The sequence below is a fragment of the Carcharodon carcharias genome, chromosome 17 (assembly GCF_017639515.1).
Source record: "Carcharodon carcharias isolate sCarCar2 chromosome 17, sCarCar2.pri, whole genome shotgun sequence".
Lineage (NCBI taxonomy): Eukaryota > Metazoa > Chordata > Chondrichthyes > Lamniformes > Lamnidae > Carcharodon > Carcharodon carcharias.
In genome coordinates this window covers 16,834,394-16,855,028 of record NC_054483.1, presented here as the reverse complement: position 1 = coordinate 16,855,028, position 20,635 = coordinate 16,834,394, and the positions used below count along the sequence as shown (strand labels likewise).

At 40.5% G+C, this 20,635-nt stretch overlaps 1 protein-coding gene across 1 annotated transcript in view; it reads right to left on the bottom strand.

The window, feature by feature from the left end:
• The window catches only part of aebp1b (AE binding protein 1b), a 67,591-nt gene that overhangs the window by 3,119 nt on the left and 43,837 nt on the right, over positions 1–20,635 (bottom strand). Inside the window, exons 10-19 of the mRNA XM_041209461.1 lie at positions 13,998–14,146; positions 11,876–11,960; positions 10,774–10,918; positions 9,881–9,963; positions 8,922–9,045; positions 7,637–7,833; positions 6,863–7,042; positions 3,920–4,277; positions 971–1,110; positions 272–371 (exon numbers count right to left, since the gene is read on the bottom strand). Of these exons, the coding sequence (XP_041065395.1) occupies positions 272–371; positions 971–1,110; positions 3,920–4,277; positions 6,863–7,042; positions 7,637–7,833; positions 8,922–9,045; positions 9,881–9,963; positions 10,774–10,918; positions 11,876–11,960; positions 13,998–14,146 (1,561 nt within the window). The remainder of the gene's footprint in view (positions 1–271; positions 372–970; positions 1,111–3,919; positions 4,278–6,862; positions 7,043–7,636; positions 7,834–8,921; positions 9,046–9,880; positions 9,964–10,773; positions 10,919–11,875; positions 11,961–13,997; positions 14,147–20,635) is intronic.

Below are 20,635 nucleotides of genomic sequence, written 5' to 3'. Positions count from 1 at the left end.
GAGTTTAAAAATCTGCAAATTACAGTTTCAATGGGTGAAATGAGGTTAAGGGATTCAACTGTAAAATTTCAGTCTGTTCAAGGCTTGAATACTGTCTCTTTACAAGATGAGACTCTTCCTGCATCTATGACTCATAGGCAAAAATATTGTAATCTAATGCAGGATCCAACTTTCTCTGCCCTGTACAGTGGGCCTTGCTCTTTCCCTTGACAAAATTAACTTCTGGAGATAAATTGCATCTGTTGGAATTCTGAAAATGGGATTGTATTACCTGTTAGCATGTCATGGTTTATTCCTTCAACTGACACTGTGGCATTTGCAATTGCATTTCCATCCAAATCTCGCACAAATCCTTTGATTCCACGATGTATCTGAAACAAAATATTCTGAGCTAAAGGAACTTATATTCAACATTCTTTGCAATAACATTCCTGGTTTTTAGATTCTGCATCCAAGAACTTGTTAATGAGATAACCAACCCATACAGTGTCCTCAGGCCCAAAACTGACCATTTAAAATTTTGCCTGTAAATTCATTCCCTTCTGAACCAGAACTTGAGCTCCTTTGAATGTTCCAATTGTGTTCTATTGCACATGACAGAATACCGCTCAAGTAGTTAATGATTCTAAACAAGAAATTACTTTGTACATTTTTAGCTTATGGGTTATTTTCCTCATAATTGCACCCTCCAGTTGGTCCCATTGTCTTAATTTGGCCTGAATGATTGATTCTTTCATTATTTAAAAAACTATTAATTAATTTTCCCCTTGACCTTCTTTCCCAATGGAAACAATACCTTACTCCGTTTTTCTCTTTGAATGGGTGACCCAAACCTTTTATCACCCTTTCCTCTCCATAGTTCCACGGGTGCTGCCTCTTGCCCGCTATCTCATCCAAGTGAGTTCACTCTAGACTTGAAGGTTAACTTTTGTCAGAAATTGCACTTGTGCAATGTGTGGTAGTCCAATACCTGTTCCATAAAATAGAGTAGTGCCTCCTGGTTGTTCTGCCATTCCTTGGCCAACTCACTCTCATGAGGGAATTTGTCACACCCGACATAAATGGAGAGCTGGAAGCAGTTGGTGTGCAGGTAGCTGAAATCATTTATAGCTGTGGAGAAGATGACACGTATCAGGAGCCTACAGAGTACTCTCACTGAAGCAACACACCTCCCTCAAAGAGCTTTCAAGATTTTCTCTATCATCAGTAGAGCAAAATCTTTACAGGCATTGTGGCACCTATTATTACAACACTTTAAAATGGAATAGAGTAAAGATGAGAGAAATAATGAATAAGAAATAGGAGCAAGAGTAGGCATTTCAGCTCCTTGAACGCACTCCGCCATTCGATTAGATCATGGCGGATCTCATTGTGGCCTTAACTCCACTTTCCTGCTTGCCCCACTAATCCTTCACTCCCTTGATCAATAATCTAACTCAGCCCTGAACATATTCTATGGCCCAGCCTCCACTCCTCTCTGAGGGAGAGAATGCCAAAGATTAACCAGCCTCTGAGGGAAAAAGAACATTCTCTCAGCATCTACCCTGTCAAGCTCTCTGACAATCTTATATCTTTCAATAAGATGAAATGATTGATACTTTCATCGCTGAATCCTGAAACAGCACCTTACTTCTAGGTTGTTCTCGTCAAGCTTTTTTATAATTCAGTTTAATCCTCCTTAGTAAATTTTCTGAAGAGCAGCGGATACTCTAAATGGCCTTTCATAACTTTTACCCTAAATATTCTCTGAGAAATGTTGTGCTTTATTCAGGGTGTGATAGCTCCTCTGAGTGAGATTGCCAGTTTGTGCTGTGGTTCTGCTGAGAAGTGGTTTCTGTATTTATTTTATTTAGCATTCTAGCCAGCAGAGGGTGAGCACACCATTATTCCAGCAATGTGAACAAACCTACAGCATGGGACCAAATCTCTCATGCTCTGTGGAAGATGATCGCAGCCCCTCGGCTTCTGTAACCTAGCTGAGCACAACTCTGATCACTTATTGTCACCTGCCACTAACTAAGCAGAAAATACGTGATTCTATCGAAAAATAGAAAGACTTTTCATGACCACTGGATGTAATATAGTCACCGATGTAATGGAGGAAATGCAGCAGCCAATTTGCACACAGCAAATGCCCATGAACTGCAACATGATAATTTTTTTTTAGGATGTTGTTTGAGGGATAAATATTGGTTAGAATACAAGGAATAACTTCCCTGCTGTTCTTCAAAATCATGCAACGGGATCCTTTACATTTGTCCAAGCAGGCAGATGAGGCCTTGGTTTAACATATCATCCAAAAAAACAGTTCCTCTGACAGTGTACTTTTCCTACAGTACTACAGGCTTGAGTTTTGGTAGTTAAACCTAGGAGTGGGATTTGAACTCAGAACTTTGTAATTTAGTAGTGAGTGTTTGACCCATTGAACCACATGTGACAAACTGTGAATATGGAATAAAGGCTGATCCCAAATTTGCTGGACACTGATGTTGAAGATAATTACTGTTTATAACATCTATTTCAGTGAATGTGTTAAAGCAGGATTGTGACATGATAAGGTACCAAGAAATATACATTGTGAAATCTTCCTTAGCTTTTCCTAAATATAAAGTTTGGAAACTAGATTAAATATGTTTAGTTTGGGATTATTTGTTTAAACAGATTTGGGAAATTCTATTCCAAAAGCTGAAATTGTTCGCCCTTTTAAGAAATGTCATTTTAAAATTATTTTTTTTGAAAAATTTCACCTATATTTTTTGTCATAGTTTTATGTTTTTTACCCTCTCAGCCATGTGCTGCAATAGAGAGAAGAGCAGCTGGATCAAGGCATCTTCATAGCCTCTGCTAATGCCACTTGCTCTCCAATTGCTGGATGGTGGCCCAGTGTAACCAGAAGCAGAGGTCCTGGTGGATCTTTTTTATTCATTCATGGGATGTGGGCTTTGCTAGCTGGGTCAGCATTTAATGCACATCCCTAGTTGCCCATGAGAAGGTGGTGTTGAGTTGCCTTCTTGAACCGCTGCAGTCCATGTGGTGTAAGTACACCCACCGTCCTGTTAGGGATGGAGTTCGAGGATTTTGACCCAGTGACAGTGAAGAAACTGTGATTTATTTCCAAGTCAGGATGGTGAGTGACTTGGAGGGGAACTCCCAGGTGTTGGTGTTCCTATTTATCTGCTGCCCTTGTCCTTCTAGATAGCAGTGGTCGTGGATTTGGAAGGTGTTGTCTAAGGAGATTTGGTGAATTCCTGGAGTGCACCTTGTAGATAGTACACACTGCTGTTACTCTGTGTCGGCGGTGGAGGGAGTGACTCTTTGTGGATATGGTGCCAATCAAACAGGCTGCTTTGTCCTGGATGGTGTCAAACTTCTGAGTGTTGGGGGAGCTGCATTCATCCAGCCAAGTGGGGAGTATTCCATCATACTCCTGACTTGTGCCTTGTAGATGTTACCTTTTCTCCTATCTTTTATTTAACGCTTTGTATCTGTTTGGTTGTCTGGAACACTGTAATTCTGGCCAAGGTTTTCAACTTATCATGGGGGATAATATGTGAATATGATTAGAAGTTATTTTATGTCATGCTTTGAGAGCATTGGCTGTTGTTATTAAAGCCCAAGCATTTTGGCAAGAAACTAATAGGAATTTTTGAAAAGACTAAGTGCTTGTTTCACTGTCAATCCAACCTAATTTACATGAAATAAATAATATTTGCAATGTCTCCCTCTTTATTCTGGCTGATAGCATCAATTACATGGATTAAATGTATTATAGAATTTCTCTCTTCATTCTCTAGAAAGGAGTATTTGCTGTCAACAGAGGAGTGCTTACACTGCATTAGTGCTTATATTCCTTAACTCTATCCCTGTGACATTGTGGATTATGTTCTTGTGTGTGCATGGTGCTGTAATTCATACTTACTACCAACAGATGGATGCCATGCGCCACCATTGATGATTCCAAAACCATTAGTGAAATCGTCAGTGTGACATTTGCCTCGATATGTTTCTGTCATAGTAAGATGCGCAGAAGCGTAAGAGATAGCCAGCCACTGGAATATTGTGTCATCTGGTGTTTCCATGTAACGTGACTGTTCACCTTCGTCTTCCTCATAATCCTCCCCCCTCTGTGGCCTTCGCATCATCACTTCCTCTTCCTCCTGAGGTCTGGCCATGTTGTATGGAAATGTCACCACTTGTTCACCTCCAAGGAAATTAGCTCCGAGCACAAAGGGGATTTTTTCTAACCATGTTATAATAGCACGCGTTTCTACAGCAACCTGAAAAAATAGAAGTCTGTGAGTGAAAAGGTTGTACACAAACTCCTCCATCCCCACCCCCTTTCCGATCCACCATTTTCCAATAATTTGTAATTTTTTTTACACTATATTTTTTTCTTTTCCCTCCTATTTTTAAATTTATTTCGATCTATTGTTTCATCTCCACCTTTTAGCCCATTTCATTCCCTTCCCCCAACCCCACCTGCACTCTGCCATCTGCCACTAGCTTGCTTCCCTTAATATCCCCATTAGCACATCTTTTAGATAATATCATCACCATCAACACCCCTTTGTCCTTTTGTCTATGACATCTTTGGCAGTCTCTTCTTGGCCTCCACCTATCACTGGCCCTCTATCAAGCTCTCCTGTCCCACCCCCTTCTACCAGCTTATATTTCATCTCATTTCTATATGTCTTAGTTCTGATGAAGGGTCATACGGACTCGAAATGTCAAACTATATCCATCTCCGCAGATGTTGTCAGACCTGCTGAGTTTTTCCAGGTATTTTTGTTTTTGTACACAAACTATGTGTTTTAGCAGTGTGAAATTAAACATCTCTTTCGTCAGTTTACTTATCTTTTGGTGGGTTACCCACAGTAAATCCATGAATCATCCTGTGCGCACATTCTGCATTCTTTGAGGCCAGTCACCCTCTGAATCTACTCAGAGATTTCCTCAAATATAAACAGAAAATGCTGGAAATACTCAACAGGTCATCTGTGTGGAGAGAGAGAGAGATCTGCACAGTTGATGTTTCAGGTTGATGATCTTTCACTAGGGCCAGAATTTTAACATGAGAATGACACACGGTGATGTCGGGCGTGCATCCCAACATCAGCGTGCGTCATTCAGATATTACGTTCAGCGGGCCACACTGGAAGCGGCTGTGCACTTGCCGAACTGTCAACAGCCTATTAAGACCATTAGAAGCCCAAATAAAGTACTTGTCAATGCTGCCCGTCCAACCTTAAGGTTGGCGGCAGGTGAAGGCCCCAAGTGGCCTTCACATTTTTCAGACTCATCCACGGATGGGATGAGGTTTCCTGAAGGTTTTATTAAATAAATAAATAACTTTTGCACAATTTATAAACATGTCCCAGCTCATGTGAAACTGTCACATGAGGAGACATATCTAAATAATTTTTAACTTTATTATTTCTGAACTTTTCTTATGTAATTCATCTCCCTGAGGCACGGAGCTGCCTCAGGGAGATTTCTGTGCTCTCTCGCACGACTGAGCATGGGCCCTGACTCTCCCTTCTCCCCCAGCCCGCACCGGTAGTGCTAAGCGCTACTGGTCGTGCGTCACACTGGACAGGCCTTAATTGGCCTGCCCACATAAAATGGCGGCATGCAGCTGATCCCGGGTGGCGATCGGCTCCGCGCCTGCCTGCGCCCGCTCCTGATTGGAAATATTTTAAGCAAGTAGGGAGGCAAGTAAAGATGGGAGAGGAGAAGGTGAAACAAAGGGAAGGTTTGTGATAGGGTGGAAGGCAAGTGTGATTAATTGACAAAAGGATCATCCTGTTCATCCTTCGAGGCAAAGATGATCATGTGCATCATCTGGAGTATATGATGGGTCCCAGTGGGTGACTGCTAAGGCTAATCTGTGCCTGGAAGATTCTGCTGCAAAGAGGACAGGATATCGCAGATGCTTGCATTTTGGACAAATTGCTGACTTGGAATGCCCTCCTTGTATTTTCAAAAGGGATATTTGTGCAAGACAAAAGGGTGTGGTAATGGGACAATTAAAAAAACAAAATCTGAATCTTGTGAGCTGTGAGTGGCAACACCACCACTACCTTCTCAAGGGCATTTAGTATGGGCAATAAATGCTGGCCTAGCCAGTGATGCCCATGTCCCAAGAATGAATGAAAAAAACAGATCTGCTGTTCAAAGAAGTGGAAGCAGTGGTTATCTGAAATTGCTAAACTTGATGTTCAGTCCGAATGCTGAAAGGGGTGGGAGAAAGTGTTAGTGGTACCGTCATACTCCGGTAGTGGAAAGAGCAGAGGATGTTGGACGTTGAGGCTGGTGGCTAGAAGGTGAGGACAATTCTTGTGGAAGGGGAGTACTATTAAGGTTCTGGGTTGGAGGACAGAGGTGAAGCCAGAAGGATAGGAAATGGGACACAGTCGAGAGCATTTTTGGTTGAGGAGAAAGGAAGACATATCAGAAACACTGGTCAGGACAATTCTGTGTCATCATCAGAACAGATGAGATGGAGACGGAGAAACTTGGAGAATGAAATAGGATGCTAACAGAAAGCCAGGTGGCAGAAAGTGAAACATTAACTCTGTTTCTCTCCCCATGGATGCTGCCTGACTTGCTGAATACTTTGACATTTTCTATTTATTTAAACAGATTTACAGCACCTGCAGTAATTTGTTTTGGTATTGGAGTCTCCCTTCACTCTCGAGCTCAAACAGACCAGATCATAGCTTTCTGAGCCCACCCAGACCATTTTAGATGTCTTGCAATTTTTTTCATCCAAGTTGTCGACTAAATAAATAGGATTCAGACAAAACAGACCCTTTTGCAACAAACATTCTGCACAGTTGGCATGTTACTGCTGCTTGCTCACCGCGCCTTCTTCTGATTGGTATTCCTCTGGTATCGGAAGGTGGTGATTGTTGACTCTTTGAATGCCTCCTCTTTGGCCTTTTGCACCCCAGATCATTGAGGTCAGGTCTGGAAAGTTGTCACTGAGGTCATATCCTTCTTCTGTCCAGTATCCTAGTGCCCAGCTGCTTACTTCTGAACCCTGTGGCAGAGTTAAAATACTTGATTATTTTCTTCCTTGCGATTTCTTCCAATCTTTGAGACCAACAACTTGGTTTTGCACCAAAATGATGTCTTTTTATTCGCAATTTGGATACTGCCAATCTGGTCTCATTAAAACTGCAACAAATTTATGTTAAGTTTAGAACTTACTCAAAAAGGAATGGAAATATCACACCAACCCTTTCTTAAGCTACACTTAAGACTGGGAAGTTCTACAACGTTTTTATTTTAGACCATGCCAGACCAAGAGCTGTGACATCATTATTCAGTTTAAAGAGGCAAAATGTCCATTTCACCAAGCTAATTTTCACTTTAGCAAGTGTACATGACTACATATGTGAAAGGATACTGATAACAATGCTGATGACACTATGCATGAAAGATGAAACTAGCATGTTATCAATTTACATTGAGACTCATTTCCAACAAGGCTAGCGTTCACTGTCATGGAAACATTTCAGAAGATGTTGACCAATACACATTTAATAAACCAATAGTACATTTTCTGACTCCGCATTTTGAGCCTGCTGACTCGTTAAAGACTCTTGGACTGTATTTCCAATCAGGTGCTCACTATTTCATAAGCCAGTTCGTAACCATCTGGATTGAGAGAGGGTACAAGATGTATTCTTGTGCTATCGATTATACGTGTGATCCGGGGGTTTCCATAGGTGTATTCCTTACACAGGAATTGCATTAGTAGCAGTAGTAACTCCCGGCCTAAAACTTCATTCCCATGCATCCCAGCCGTGTAATGAAATTCAGGTTCCCCTGCAAAACATCAGTTTATCACAATTAGGTGTAAGCATGAAGACAGTGTTAAAATTGTAACTAATCTCAGAGGTAATGATTGCAGCCAAAATAATTTTAGTCACAAATTAATTGGATGACTTTATTTTCATTCCTCCTCTGATTGTGGTGATAATTTATGCTTGACTGTAGTTTCAACAGAATCGACAGATCCTCCTAATGGCTACTTTTTATATGTGAATCGAACAGTCAATTGTTGGAGGCACTTTTAATATCATGCTCATCACAGTCAAGTCTAACTTGGTCCTTGCCCACTACTCGCACATTTCAACTTTTTCACAAGGTGCATCACTTGTAACCCGAGGGAGTAAGGAAATGGTCAGTATCGTGAAAAGGACATGACACTTTTTTCCAAGAAATTAAACAATAGTAAAGATATTTAGCTCCCATATAAGAAAATGGCGAGCAGCTGGAAGGCTCTAAAATGCTAATATAATTTTGGAATAAAAAAATGACACAACAAAAATGTGTTATGAGTGAATGTACACAATGTACTTCGAAAAACAGCTAGCCATATTTTAGGAACCTAAGAAATGGGCACAAATTCGCCTAGGATAAACAGGATTAAGATATGGTTTTCCTCTCGTCATCCTTGTAAACTAACCTACTGATGATGACCAAAACCAGAAATAAAGAGGGCTAAGATCTGGAGCTAACAAACCCACCACAAAGACCCAGTCAATGAGTTATCAAATCTGGTGTGGTGGAGAAGAGACATGGAATGACAGATTAACAGAATACTAGCAATTAATGTTGGGAAACTTACAATGAAGATATAAATAGATTTTCAAAGTTTCTTTTAAAATTTGGTTCAATGTTTGTGAAAAAGGGCTTAAAAACCCTCACTGGTCAGCCTGGGAGCTGAGTTCAACCAAGACAGTGAAAATCACTAACTGCGACATTAATCACTGTTATCTGAGGGTAGAAGTAGACACCAACAATGATTAAATTGCCCTTAAACAGTTCCTGCAACATGCAGAAATTAATGGGATTTATTACCTTAATTTGGATTTGGAAGAGTATAACAGAGACACACAGAGGAATATTACCAGGTTCATGCTCTCCTGGGTTATCTGACAACTCCATGGCATAGATCTTCAGTCCTTGAGAACTTTTTCCAATGTTATAAATCCTGGTAATATTTGGGCACTGCTCATTCACAACCTTCATCAGCTGAGAGATAATTAAAGTGTTAAATTTTTTCACTTGTCAAAATGAAATACTTATATACTCATAAGGCATAGGTCAGTGTGAAAGTTAGAGATTGAATGAATGGAACGAAAGTTCGTAATTTTGCCCACTTTTCCATCAAACTGATTTGTACTGTCTCTGATATCTGATTATTTGACTGCATTATCGAGTAAAGAATCGACAGGGTAAACCCTTGAGAAGATAACATGCTGTTAAATGTCCTGTGACTGTGGAAAACTATCAAGGAAAAAGCAGAAGATAACGATGTAATATTACACTGGGATGCTGCATTACATGGATAATATTTCCTTGGCTGTGGTTGCTCATCTTGTACCACAAGGCTACTTGACCAACTCAATCTACTCTATAATTCTAACCCTAGTTCATTATATAGATATTTATCCTGCTCTTTTAGAAAAAATAATTAACATAGCATTCTTCTAATCACTGGCATTGCTTGACCTGTGCATGCAGTGAGCAATCATGTTATTCTATAATGGAGCCTACACACTGTCCAATATCATTACTCCCAAAAATTTAGGCATAGACATTGAGGGGTTATTGTCAACATTTGCTGGCAATACCAAATTAGTGGAGTGCAGGAAACTGAGGAGAAAAGTAAGAAGTAAATAGAGAATATAGACAATTTAAAAAGTGAACAAATATGTATAATGCATATTAATGCGAAATTGCATGTTGTGTTGAAGATATTTCCCGTGAAAACCAAGGTTCACTGTTGCAAATGAGCTTTTGCTCCCAGTGAACTGGAATATGACTTTACGTGCCCAAAACCTGATACACATTGGTCTGGCCATACCTGCCGCATATCCTTGTAGTTGTGATGTCTGAAGTCGAGACCATCCTCTAAAGTCAGTTCATTGGGTTCATATTGATTGGAGGCTGTGAGAGAGGCATAGCAAGTTTTACGGTTTTAAGTTTTGTATGAGAGTCGTGATCAGTTGATCAGTATACCCCGTTTACAAAATTCAGGAAGATACCGAGAGGCAAAATAATGAAACATTGTTTTGTTGGTTGACGAATTGCTAATGTGGATAGGTGAAAATTACCATTGGAATAAACAAGTGGGAGATTACAAGAAGTGTCTTCACATGGAATGCTTTCCCCAAGAGGCTACTGAAACAGAGACATCAACATCCGGTCTAAAGCATAGAAACAAACCAGTTGGCCCATCTTCTTTATGTGGTGTTTATGCTCCACTTGAGCCTCCTCCCCTAATTCATCTAAACCTATCAGTATACTATTCCGATCCTTTCTCCCTCATGTGCTTATCTAGCTTCCTGTGGAAATGAAGATGAGATAATTTTGAGGATCCAAACTGGCATTGCAGCCTCTGGGTTAGAACTGTTTGAAGGATAAGATCTTACTTTAAAAGCAAATGTACAATGGCCAATGTGTTATAATAGAACAACAGTGGACTTACATATTAACAGATGCTGACACTGGACTATGTAGGTGACATGTACAGGGTAGAGAATAAACATTGACACGTTTATCATTATGCGTTTTACAACACAACATATATATTGTGTATAGTACATAGGACACACAGTTAATGCTCACACACAGTATGTATTTCCTATAGTACACAGGCAAAACACATACATGCATCACTTGTATCCAAATGCTGAAGTGCAAACATGACATTGTAGATGGACAGGTTTTGCTCTTTGCGTAATAGCAAGTTATTACCTGACACTGGACAGCCAAGCACCTCCATTCTCATGCACAGACTTCCATTCCAGCTTTGTGGATTAATTCGGATGTAGCGAGCAACAACCGTTTCTGGGAATTCATTCAGAATGGGTGTTTCAGTATCCACATTCCCATAAAATAGCTGCAGAAATGGGAAAGCATCAGTAAGCTCCCTGTTAACTGCCATAACTATTGTATTCTAAATATTCTTTCTTTTTATTGATAATGCTGTGAGGAAATATCACTTATACAGATATCTGCATCCTTCAGGATCTGTCAGCATTCCGGTCTTAGGTCTGCTAGGCACCCATGAACACACATGTGCCCAGGGGCTTCGACTGATATATCCAGGCACAGATTATTCCAGTCAGAAACTCTATTAGACCTGGGGTCAGGTACTTGTGCTATTTTTCTATTTTCATTTGTGAGGCAATATGGTTTGTGACTGTGCAGGACTGATAAATCTGATCCTGTCTGTTCTCAATTTCTTGCCCTGCCTGCCCCGATTGGAGATTGAACCTGGAATTCTCTAGATCTCAATATGGCTTTGTTCCACATTCAGCAAGATCTTTGGTGAGTCCTGTAAACTTGTTTTATATATTATTTAAAGCCACATGAACTGTTGTAGCAGTTTCTTGTCATGTATGTTCCAGCAATAGGAAAAATATCTAGATGTAAAATTCATCCATGAACCAACCACACATGTCAAGGAGTCAGTCTTAAAGTTATCTTGTGTGATAATTAACTTATTATATCTGTCATCTTCTATGGCACACACCCAATCATAGTCCTTATTGATGTGGAACATAATTATTATCTTTCAACTTCTGGATACACAGTCAGTCATGGCTGTCAACTTACTTGATGCATAGCTCGTAAGATCTGTTAACAGGTGATACCCATGCATTGAATATATCCAGTAACTGCTGTTCATTGTTGTGTGATGCCCATTCAGCATGCTCGAAACGTACTTAATCACATTGGTCATTGTATGTGATATGTATCTGTTCATCTCAATGAGTGTGTGATTATGTACCCAGTCACATCTGTCACTGTGTGATGCATTTTCAGTTATGTCTATCAGTTTTGAGACACATACCCAATCATAATATCCATCTGTGTACGTCATCCATGTACGGCTGTCATTGCTGAACTGCACATAGAATGAGTTCACCCAGTCATTGCTGTCAATAAAGAGATTTGGTTGTTAGTTCCAAAGAGATTTGTGTGATCACTGATTTTCAAATTCTTAATAAGGAATGATGGCACGAATTTGGTTTAGCATGATTTCACTGTCAGGTATTTTTGAAGAACACACAATTGACAATGAAAGATGAAGCATATGTTTCACTACTTAGGAAACGAGGATAAATAAAAAAGGTCAAAAACACAAGAAATAATCTAGGTTGAAAGGAAGATGAATTAATCAGGATGTAGTGATTAGTTAATGCTAAACTTGGGTTTTAGAAGTCTGAAGATTGTCAAGAAAGAGAAATGTAAGAGTCATAACTTTGATGACCTGATGAAAGAAGGAGTTTAGGAGACATTCTGATGAGTTTAGCTTTGGGAATACAGAAAGGAGGAAACTGTAGGAAAACTGAACATACATGTTTCGAGCTTAGGAACAGCAGAGAAAATTTTGGAGTCATGGCTATAATTTTATTGATGAAATAGAAACTGACAAGTTGCATTGAGGAAAGAGGGATTGGAAGCTGGAACGAAAAAAAATGTCTATTCGACGACAACGCTTTGCTGTAGCAGCATTGAAAGAGAGATGTTAAGAACCTCTTCAACTACTGGAGCTTTGGACTGACTTGCACCTAAGTTAAGAATTATTGAGTGGAAAAGAAGTATTTGGCACAAAAGAGTAAACCAAACGTTGGCAATTAGCAATCCCATTTGAGATCAGGAGAGGTAGTGAGGCCACAAATGTCAACAATTGGAAAATTACATTCATTTTGTTTTCAGGGTGTGAGCAATATTGTCAAAGCTTCATTTATGCCAAATGTCACTCCCCTGAGAATGTGGTAATGCTCTTTTTTTTAGCAACCACTGCAATCCATGTACTGATAGGTGCACCTACAATAGTGTTTGGGAGAAATTTATAGATATTGACCCAGTGGCAATAATTAGATGGTGTATGACTTGAGAGGAATTCAGAGGTGATGGTTCTACCGTGATATTGCTGCTGTCGTCCTTCTCGGTGGGAGATGTCACAGGGAAGCACAATCAAAATTATAATGTGCTAATTGATGGTTAGACTTGCGAAGGGTATGAAAAAACTGTGTTTAAAGTATTAAAAACATAAAAATGCAATTGTTCTTTAGAAGACAATTTACATCAATTACATATGATTCAGCCATTGCATTGGTTTTGAGCTTTGAGGCCTTAAAATTGAAAGGAAACTAATGAAAAATGAAATCATAAACACAAGGTCATACAGGACTGGATGATGAGTGAGTGATCTGATGTGAATAAGAGGAGGAGTGAAGACAGAGTCCTGAAGGAACTCATAGATGGTGAACTATCAGCCATCATATAGAGTATGTGATTTGACAGAAACTGGATAGCCTTGAATAGAGCTTAGATGAAAGCTCAAATACTAGTAATTTGTTTGAAATTGTAGGATGTTAATGTGACTACTGCCAAACTATTAGAGCAAAGGTACATAGTACAAACAAGGTCACCAATAGAATGGCTGTGCCTAAAACCATACTGACAAGCAAGGATAGATCAAAACTTTAAAAGGTGATGGATTATCAAAGTCCTGTCCTCTTCATGGTATCTATCCTTCCTATTTTCCTCAAGATACATGCCTCCAAACTCAGCTCTGGACTAGATGTTCTCATCACTCTCTATTACACCTTTACTTTTTCTTGGAGATTTGCCAATTCTATTCCTAAGAAAGGTGATCCCAAATATCTTTACAACTACTGCTTAGTTCCTTCATACTAGTACTTTCTGAAGATTTGGAAACTACCTTGAACTGTCAGATTAACAATCTCTTAAAATTAAGTTTTTCAGCGTGACTCTCCACCAGCAATTTTCTTGTCAATACTTACATAATTTAGAAAACATGTTCCTGTAAAATTGTTTGTCTCATACCCAGAATCATTTTGTTTCAGCGATACAAAAATGCAACAATCATTAGAGCTGAAGGATAGACAATGAGACGATAAACTTAGTCATCAGAAAACAGGAGGAGTGGTTCATCAACATACTGCATCAGTGAATCCCGGCCCTGGGTGATCACTCCACTGAATTCAATCAGTTTTCTGGCATCCACTTCAATCCACTGTGACTGGTCCTCTGTATGAGCACACCAGGCCCCATCAAAATAATCCTCTTCGTCCTCATCCTCAGCACCTGCCTGGGAAATGTCAGAAGCAATTTCATTGTGGATTGGAAGGATTTTAGATTTCACTAAAGGATGACCAAGAAATTGATAAGGAAAGGGAAAAGATAATGTGAGAGTAGACTAACAACATTCATAAAAACACATTGTAAGCATTTCTAAAGGTATGTAAATCATGTTACGACCAGGTAAGAAGAGGTGACCTGGCTCTCCTCTATTCAACCTCCTTGGTTGGTAACAATAAAGGTTTAAGTTGCTTTTTCACAAGTATATGCCTTTTCCAAATCAGCATATATTTAACTATTTATGCTGTGAGCAATGAGGAGCCAATTAAACAAGGTTTTCTTGAGTCAAAGAAAGAGCAAATTTATTAACCACCATACCTGAGAAAAATAATTAAAACACATCAAGCATTTGGCCCTCATGCTGTCATTTGGGCCCACACACAAACACACACACACAAACACATATCAGAAATAAGGGGAGTTAGAATCCCATAAAAAGGTGAAAGAATATACGGTTAAGTGTCCTTTGGTTGATCCTTGAGGTATAGATTTTAAACACTGCTGCCGATTTGAGTTAGCTGGTTTCTTGGATGCAGTCAGATGTAGGTGTTACAATTATTACGAGATCTCAGTTTGCTGGTAGGTTTCTAGTAGAGTTGGCTTCTCGAACCGGGCGACATTCTTATTCCAAAAGAGAGAGTGTGAGAGAGAACAGCCTTCAGCCTGTTTCCACTGCTGAAGACTTTCTTAACACCACTTGTGTCATTTGTAGTCACTCTTGAGGTGGCTGCGTGGGCAGCCTTGTCTGAAAATACTTCACCAATTGTCTATTTCCAAGAGGTTTTGGGTGTACCTGTCTGTGGCAGTCATTGTTTCAATATCCAGTACCTTGCACTTTTAATGTCTCTTCCTTAGACAGTTGCGTGTTTCGATGGATACCTGGGTTATAGGAAATGTCTCTTTCTTACCCCTCCCCTGACAGTGATTCGTTTGTTTCTCACCTTCACCTTGGAATTTTTATTTTTAAGTAGCTTGCTCTGTCTCAGTTCAAATTACAAAATTTCAAGTCAGTTGCAAGTTAAAAAAATCATATTTTCAAAAATAAAAAGGCATAGCCTCATGATAATAGGAAGAAATTATAAAAGTAAATATGGGCTCATTAGAGCTAGAGACAGGTAAAATTAAAACGAGGAATAAAGAAATGGCAGCCATTAAACAAATACTTAGGCTGGGATTTTCCGGCCCTCAGAATCACAGTGCAGAAGAGGCCCTTCGGCCTGTTGAGTCTGCACCGACACATGAGAAACACCTGACCTACCTACCTAATCCCATTTACCAACACTTGGCCCATAACCTTGAATGTTATGACGTGCCAAGTGCTCATCCAGGTACTTTTTAAAGGATGTGAGGCAACCCGCCTCCACCACCCTCCTAGGCAGTGCATTCCAGACCACCACGACCCTCTGGGTAAAAAAGTTTTTCCTCACATCCCCCCCTAAACCTCCTAGCCCTCACCTTGAACTTATGCCCCCCTTGTGACTGACCCTTCAACTAAGGGGAACAGCTGCTCTCTATCCACCCTGTCCATGCCCCTCATAATCTTGAACACCCTGTTGTGGCGGGACCCACCACGGGGTTGCAGCGGCCTAGCCAGAAGTCTATTGACTTTCAGTGGGACCGGACAATCCTGATGATTGGTGGGGCCAGAAAATCCCACCCTTTGTATATATCTTCACGGAGGCTAGTTCATATTCTAGGCAGTTTTTCTACCTCTTTATAATTCCATGGTTCTATTCATGTGCAGCATGTGAAAATTTTGAAGCAAAATGTCCAGAACTGGCCCGACACAAACTTCTCACTCATCCTCAACGGATGTGGATTTCAGCATTCAGTGAGTTTGCTGGAATTAATTAATTTTATGCTAGATATCAGCGACAAGCGTTTGCTGAAATTAAAGGCTGTTGGATAAGTTCATGAGATTTGTCCTTATAAGGATAAATTATTTTCTCATAGAGTACTTTCTCATAGTTGTGTAACATAGTTTATTATTACAAAAGGTCAGGTTGCTTTTGACAACTCTGAACACAACCAGCTGATCCACAATGAGTCACACAAAAATCATTGAGATTGTTCTCTGATATTCAAAGAGCACAGCTATGATGAAAGTAATGAAACCAGCATAAGCATAGAAACACAGAAACTAGGAGCAGGAGTAGGCCAATCAGCCCTTAGAGCCTGCTCCGCCATTCATTATGATCATGGCTGATCATCCAACTCAATAGCCTGCTCCCGCTTTCTCCCCATATCTTTTGATCCCTTTTGCCCCAAGAGCTATATCTAACTCCTTCTTGAAAACATACAATGTTTTGGTCTCAGCTACTTTCTGTGGTAACGAATTCCACAGGCTCACCACTGTCTGGGTGAAGAAATTTCTCCTCATCTCAGTCCCAAATGGTCCACCTCATATCCTCAGACAGTGACCCCTGGCTCTGGACTTCCCCACTAACGGGAACATCCTTCCTGTATCTATCCTGTCTAGTCCTGTTAGAACTTTATACGTTTTTATAAGATCTCCCCTCAATCTTCTGAACTCCAGTGAATATAATCCTAATCGACTCAATGTCTCCTCATATGTCAGTCCCAGCATCCCAAGAATCAGTTGGGTAAACCTTCGCTGCACTCCCTCTATAGCAAGTACATTCTTCCTCAGATCAGGAGAACAAAACTGCACACAATATTCCAGGTGGGATCTCACCAAGGCCCTGTACAATTGCAGCAAGACATCCCTGTTCCTGTACTCAATTCCTCTGGCTATGAAGGCCAACATACTATTTGCCTTCTTTACCGCCTGCTGCATCTGCATGCTTACCTTCAGCAACTGGCGTACAAGAACACCCAGGTCTCATTGCATATTCCACTCTCTCAATTTATAGCCATTCAGATAATAATCTGCCTTCCTGTTTTTGCTACCTAAATGGATAACCTCACATTTATCCACATTATACTGCATCTGCCATACATTTGCCCACTCACTCAGCTTGTCCAAATCACACTGAAGCATCTCTGCATCCTCCTCACAGCTCACCCTCCCACCCAGCTTTGTGTCATCTGCAAATTTGGAGGTATTACATTTAATTCCTTCATCTAAATCATTAATATATATTGTGAATAGCTGGGGTCCCAGCACCGATCCCTGCGGTACCCCACTAGTCACTGCCTACCATTTGGAAAAAGACCCGTTTATTCCTCTCTTTGTTTCCTGTCTGCCAACCAGTTTTCTATCCATCTCAATACAGTACCCCCAATCCCATGCACTTTAATTTTACATGCCAATCTCTTATGCAGGACTTTGTCAAAAGCCTTCTGAAAGTCCAAATAAACCACATCCACTGGCTCCCCCTCATCAACTCTACTAGTTACATCCTCGAAAAATTCCAGTAGATTTGTCAAGCTTGATTTCCCTTTCATTAATCCATGCTGACTCTGTCCGATTCTGCCACTGTTTTCCATGTGCTCAGCTATTAAATGTTTTATAATGGACTCTAGAATTTTCCCCACTACCGACGTCAGGCTGACTGGTCTATAATTCCCTGTTTTCTCTCTGCCTCCCTTTTTAAATAGTGGGGTTACATTAGCTACCCTCCAATCTGTAGGAACTGTTCCAGAGACTATAGAACTCTATAGGAAGATGACCACCAATGCATCCACTATTTCTAGGGCCACTTCCTTAAGAATTCTGGGATGTAGATTATCAGGCCCCAGGGGCATGCCGCTCTTTCATTTGATTGAGATTGTTACAGTCAGGGGTGTGTAATAATTCAGACTGTGCTGGATCAAATTACCCTGGTATATTAGGGAATGCTATATGTCTCTTCCTTAGACAGTTATGTGTTTCAATGGATGCCTGGATTATAGGAAATGCCTCTTTCTTAGCATTCCCCTGACGGTGATTAGTTTGTTTCTCACATTCGCCTTGGAATTTTTATTTTTAAGTAGCTAAGATCCACTAAGATGGATGTATCAAGTCAATGGTGTTACAGTTGGGAGAGGAAATTTTTATCCTTCAATTCTGTTTTGTCACTCCTGAGCTGATCAGGAATTGGTAGGAAAAGTTAGAGTTCAGTTTTCTTATGCTGTGGCCACATAATGGGCTAGGACAAAGGAGGTTTCTGGTGATCTTATGCTCAAGATATCTACTTGGAATAAAATACATGTGTTTTTTTGACAGCTCAATACGACAAGTGGTTTGTTGTTGACATGTGCCAAACTGGCTTGAAAATAAAGCCATCAGATTTCCCAGCCCTGTCACTGTATTATAATGCCTTATGTCATGCGTTTGTGGAGGTTCAATGAATTGTGATTGTGACCATGCCCCGAATAATATTTACTCATATATAAGAATGTAAGAGATAGGAGCAGGAGTAGGCCATTCAACCCCTCAAGCCTGCTCCACCATTCAATAAGATCATGGCTGATCTGATTGTGGCCTTAACTCCACTTTCCTGCCCACCCCTCCATAACCCTTGACTCCCTTGTCAGTAAAAACCTGCCTAAGTCAGCCTTGAATATATTCAAGCATATTCAATTAATGCAGGTGTGACTTCCGCCCATAAAGGAAAATCTGTCCTCTACTGTTTTCTGTCATTTTCTCTCATTCGTGTCTATTAAATTGATTTTGTTGTCTGGCAAAGTACCTTGGCAGAAATTTTAATAAGGTTCAGATGTTGTAGATAGTGCTATGATACCTTGGTGACATTGGGTTCAAATTTAAGTACCTGACGTGCGGGGAGTGAGATGTCCAATACTAGGTGGGAAACCTAGAGCTAAGTGCAGAAGTCAGTGTTTTTTTAACCCAGCCACTGTATTACAGTGGTATTTGCAGGATTCTCAATTAATGAGCTCAAGCAGGCATGCTTATGACCCACGAGTTGATTTCAACTCCAGTATTTTAAGGGATGCTGCAAACATTAAATTTGATGGATTTTGAAGTTGGGAGCAGAACACAACAAATTGACAGCATGGAGTACACATATTAAAAGGCTGCAACTTGTTTTGTGATGCTTCATTGAATGTGATGCTGGGGGCTGTAATGGTCTGCAGGGAGATACTGTGCCCTACTGATGGGAGGAAGAAGTCTACCAGTGCCAAGAAGATTCAGCTGGAGCTATCAGAGCAGCAGGACTGTGGTGCCATCCTCATGGATTCAATGATGAAAGCAATTTAAAGACCTAAGCAGAGCAGGAAAGTTGAGTGCAGTGGCACATTCAATTATATCCTCCTAACTACTTTCTCAAACCTACACAAGCACATCACTGCTCACACCAACTTACCCTGCAAGTGCACCCATTTCTCTCTGACTATGCAGTTGCTCACATCCCCACCTGTCCATCCACCAGTGACACTCACATCTTTATGTAATATCATGCCTCTCTCTCATAGGCACCTCAACAAATGCTCTATATTCATCCATTCAACAAATTCACTTAACAGCCGTTATACTTATTTGTAGGTCTTATCTTTCCTGCCTTGCAGAAGAGAGCAAAGAACATGAGAGAGATGCGGAGATCCAGAGGTGAACTCCCAGCCATCTCACAATTGATATCTGCAGATGAAGAGTGCTAGACATCAATGGAGTCTTTTGGCATGCTTGGCCATAGGAAATGAGGCCTCCCAGTTACCTGATGACAGAAGTAAATATCAGACAGGCACATGGCACACAACACTCACTCAAACTGACTTCGTGCATCAGCAAGTGGACATATGTGTACAATGATCATTTAAGACTGACCTTGAATTCTAATTCATATCTTTAATCACCCATAGAGCCTTCAAGCAAGTAGAAGTTGGTGCACAAGGAAAATGATGACTTCTCATAGGAGGTGACTCAACCTGAGGGTGTATCACCACAGGACTCCTGCAGGCAATGCATCAGCTAAGATGCTTACACTTCAGTCAGACGATTAAGTAAGATAGTTGAGTTTTCACCTGGTGACTCACATATCACAAATGAGCAAGGGCAGATGCTGGAGACAGGAACAACAGTCATGTTGAAGAATGCAAGATGTTACAAATTCTACTGAGCTGGATGTGGGTGTTGAACCCTAGAAAGCTGTTGATGAAGGTGATATTTCTGGAGCAGAAGCATAAAATGAGCCATTTCTTGACAGGCATCCCAGTTGCAGTCTTGTAGAATGTTTGGAGGAGTCCATCTCAACCATGAGTGGGGTGATATTACAGGCCTTTGAGATTATTTATTTGTCAATGGAGTATAACTGACCCATTGACAGCAGGGAAGAATGGGTAGGCCATGAGAGGGATGGTGGTGGAAGTGGCTTTTACTCATGATGAACGGTAAACAAGAATTGGCGCTGAACAATGGGGAGCTTGGTTGTGTTGAAGCGAAGGGGACGGACAATGAGTTTTGCTTGTTGCTGTCACATGGATGGACTGGTGGAACCTAAGTGAACCTTATAATAGTGAGTCAAGCAGCAATGTGTGT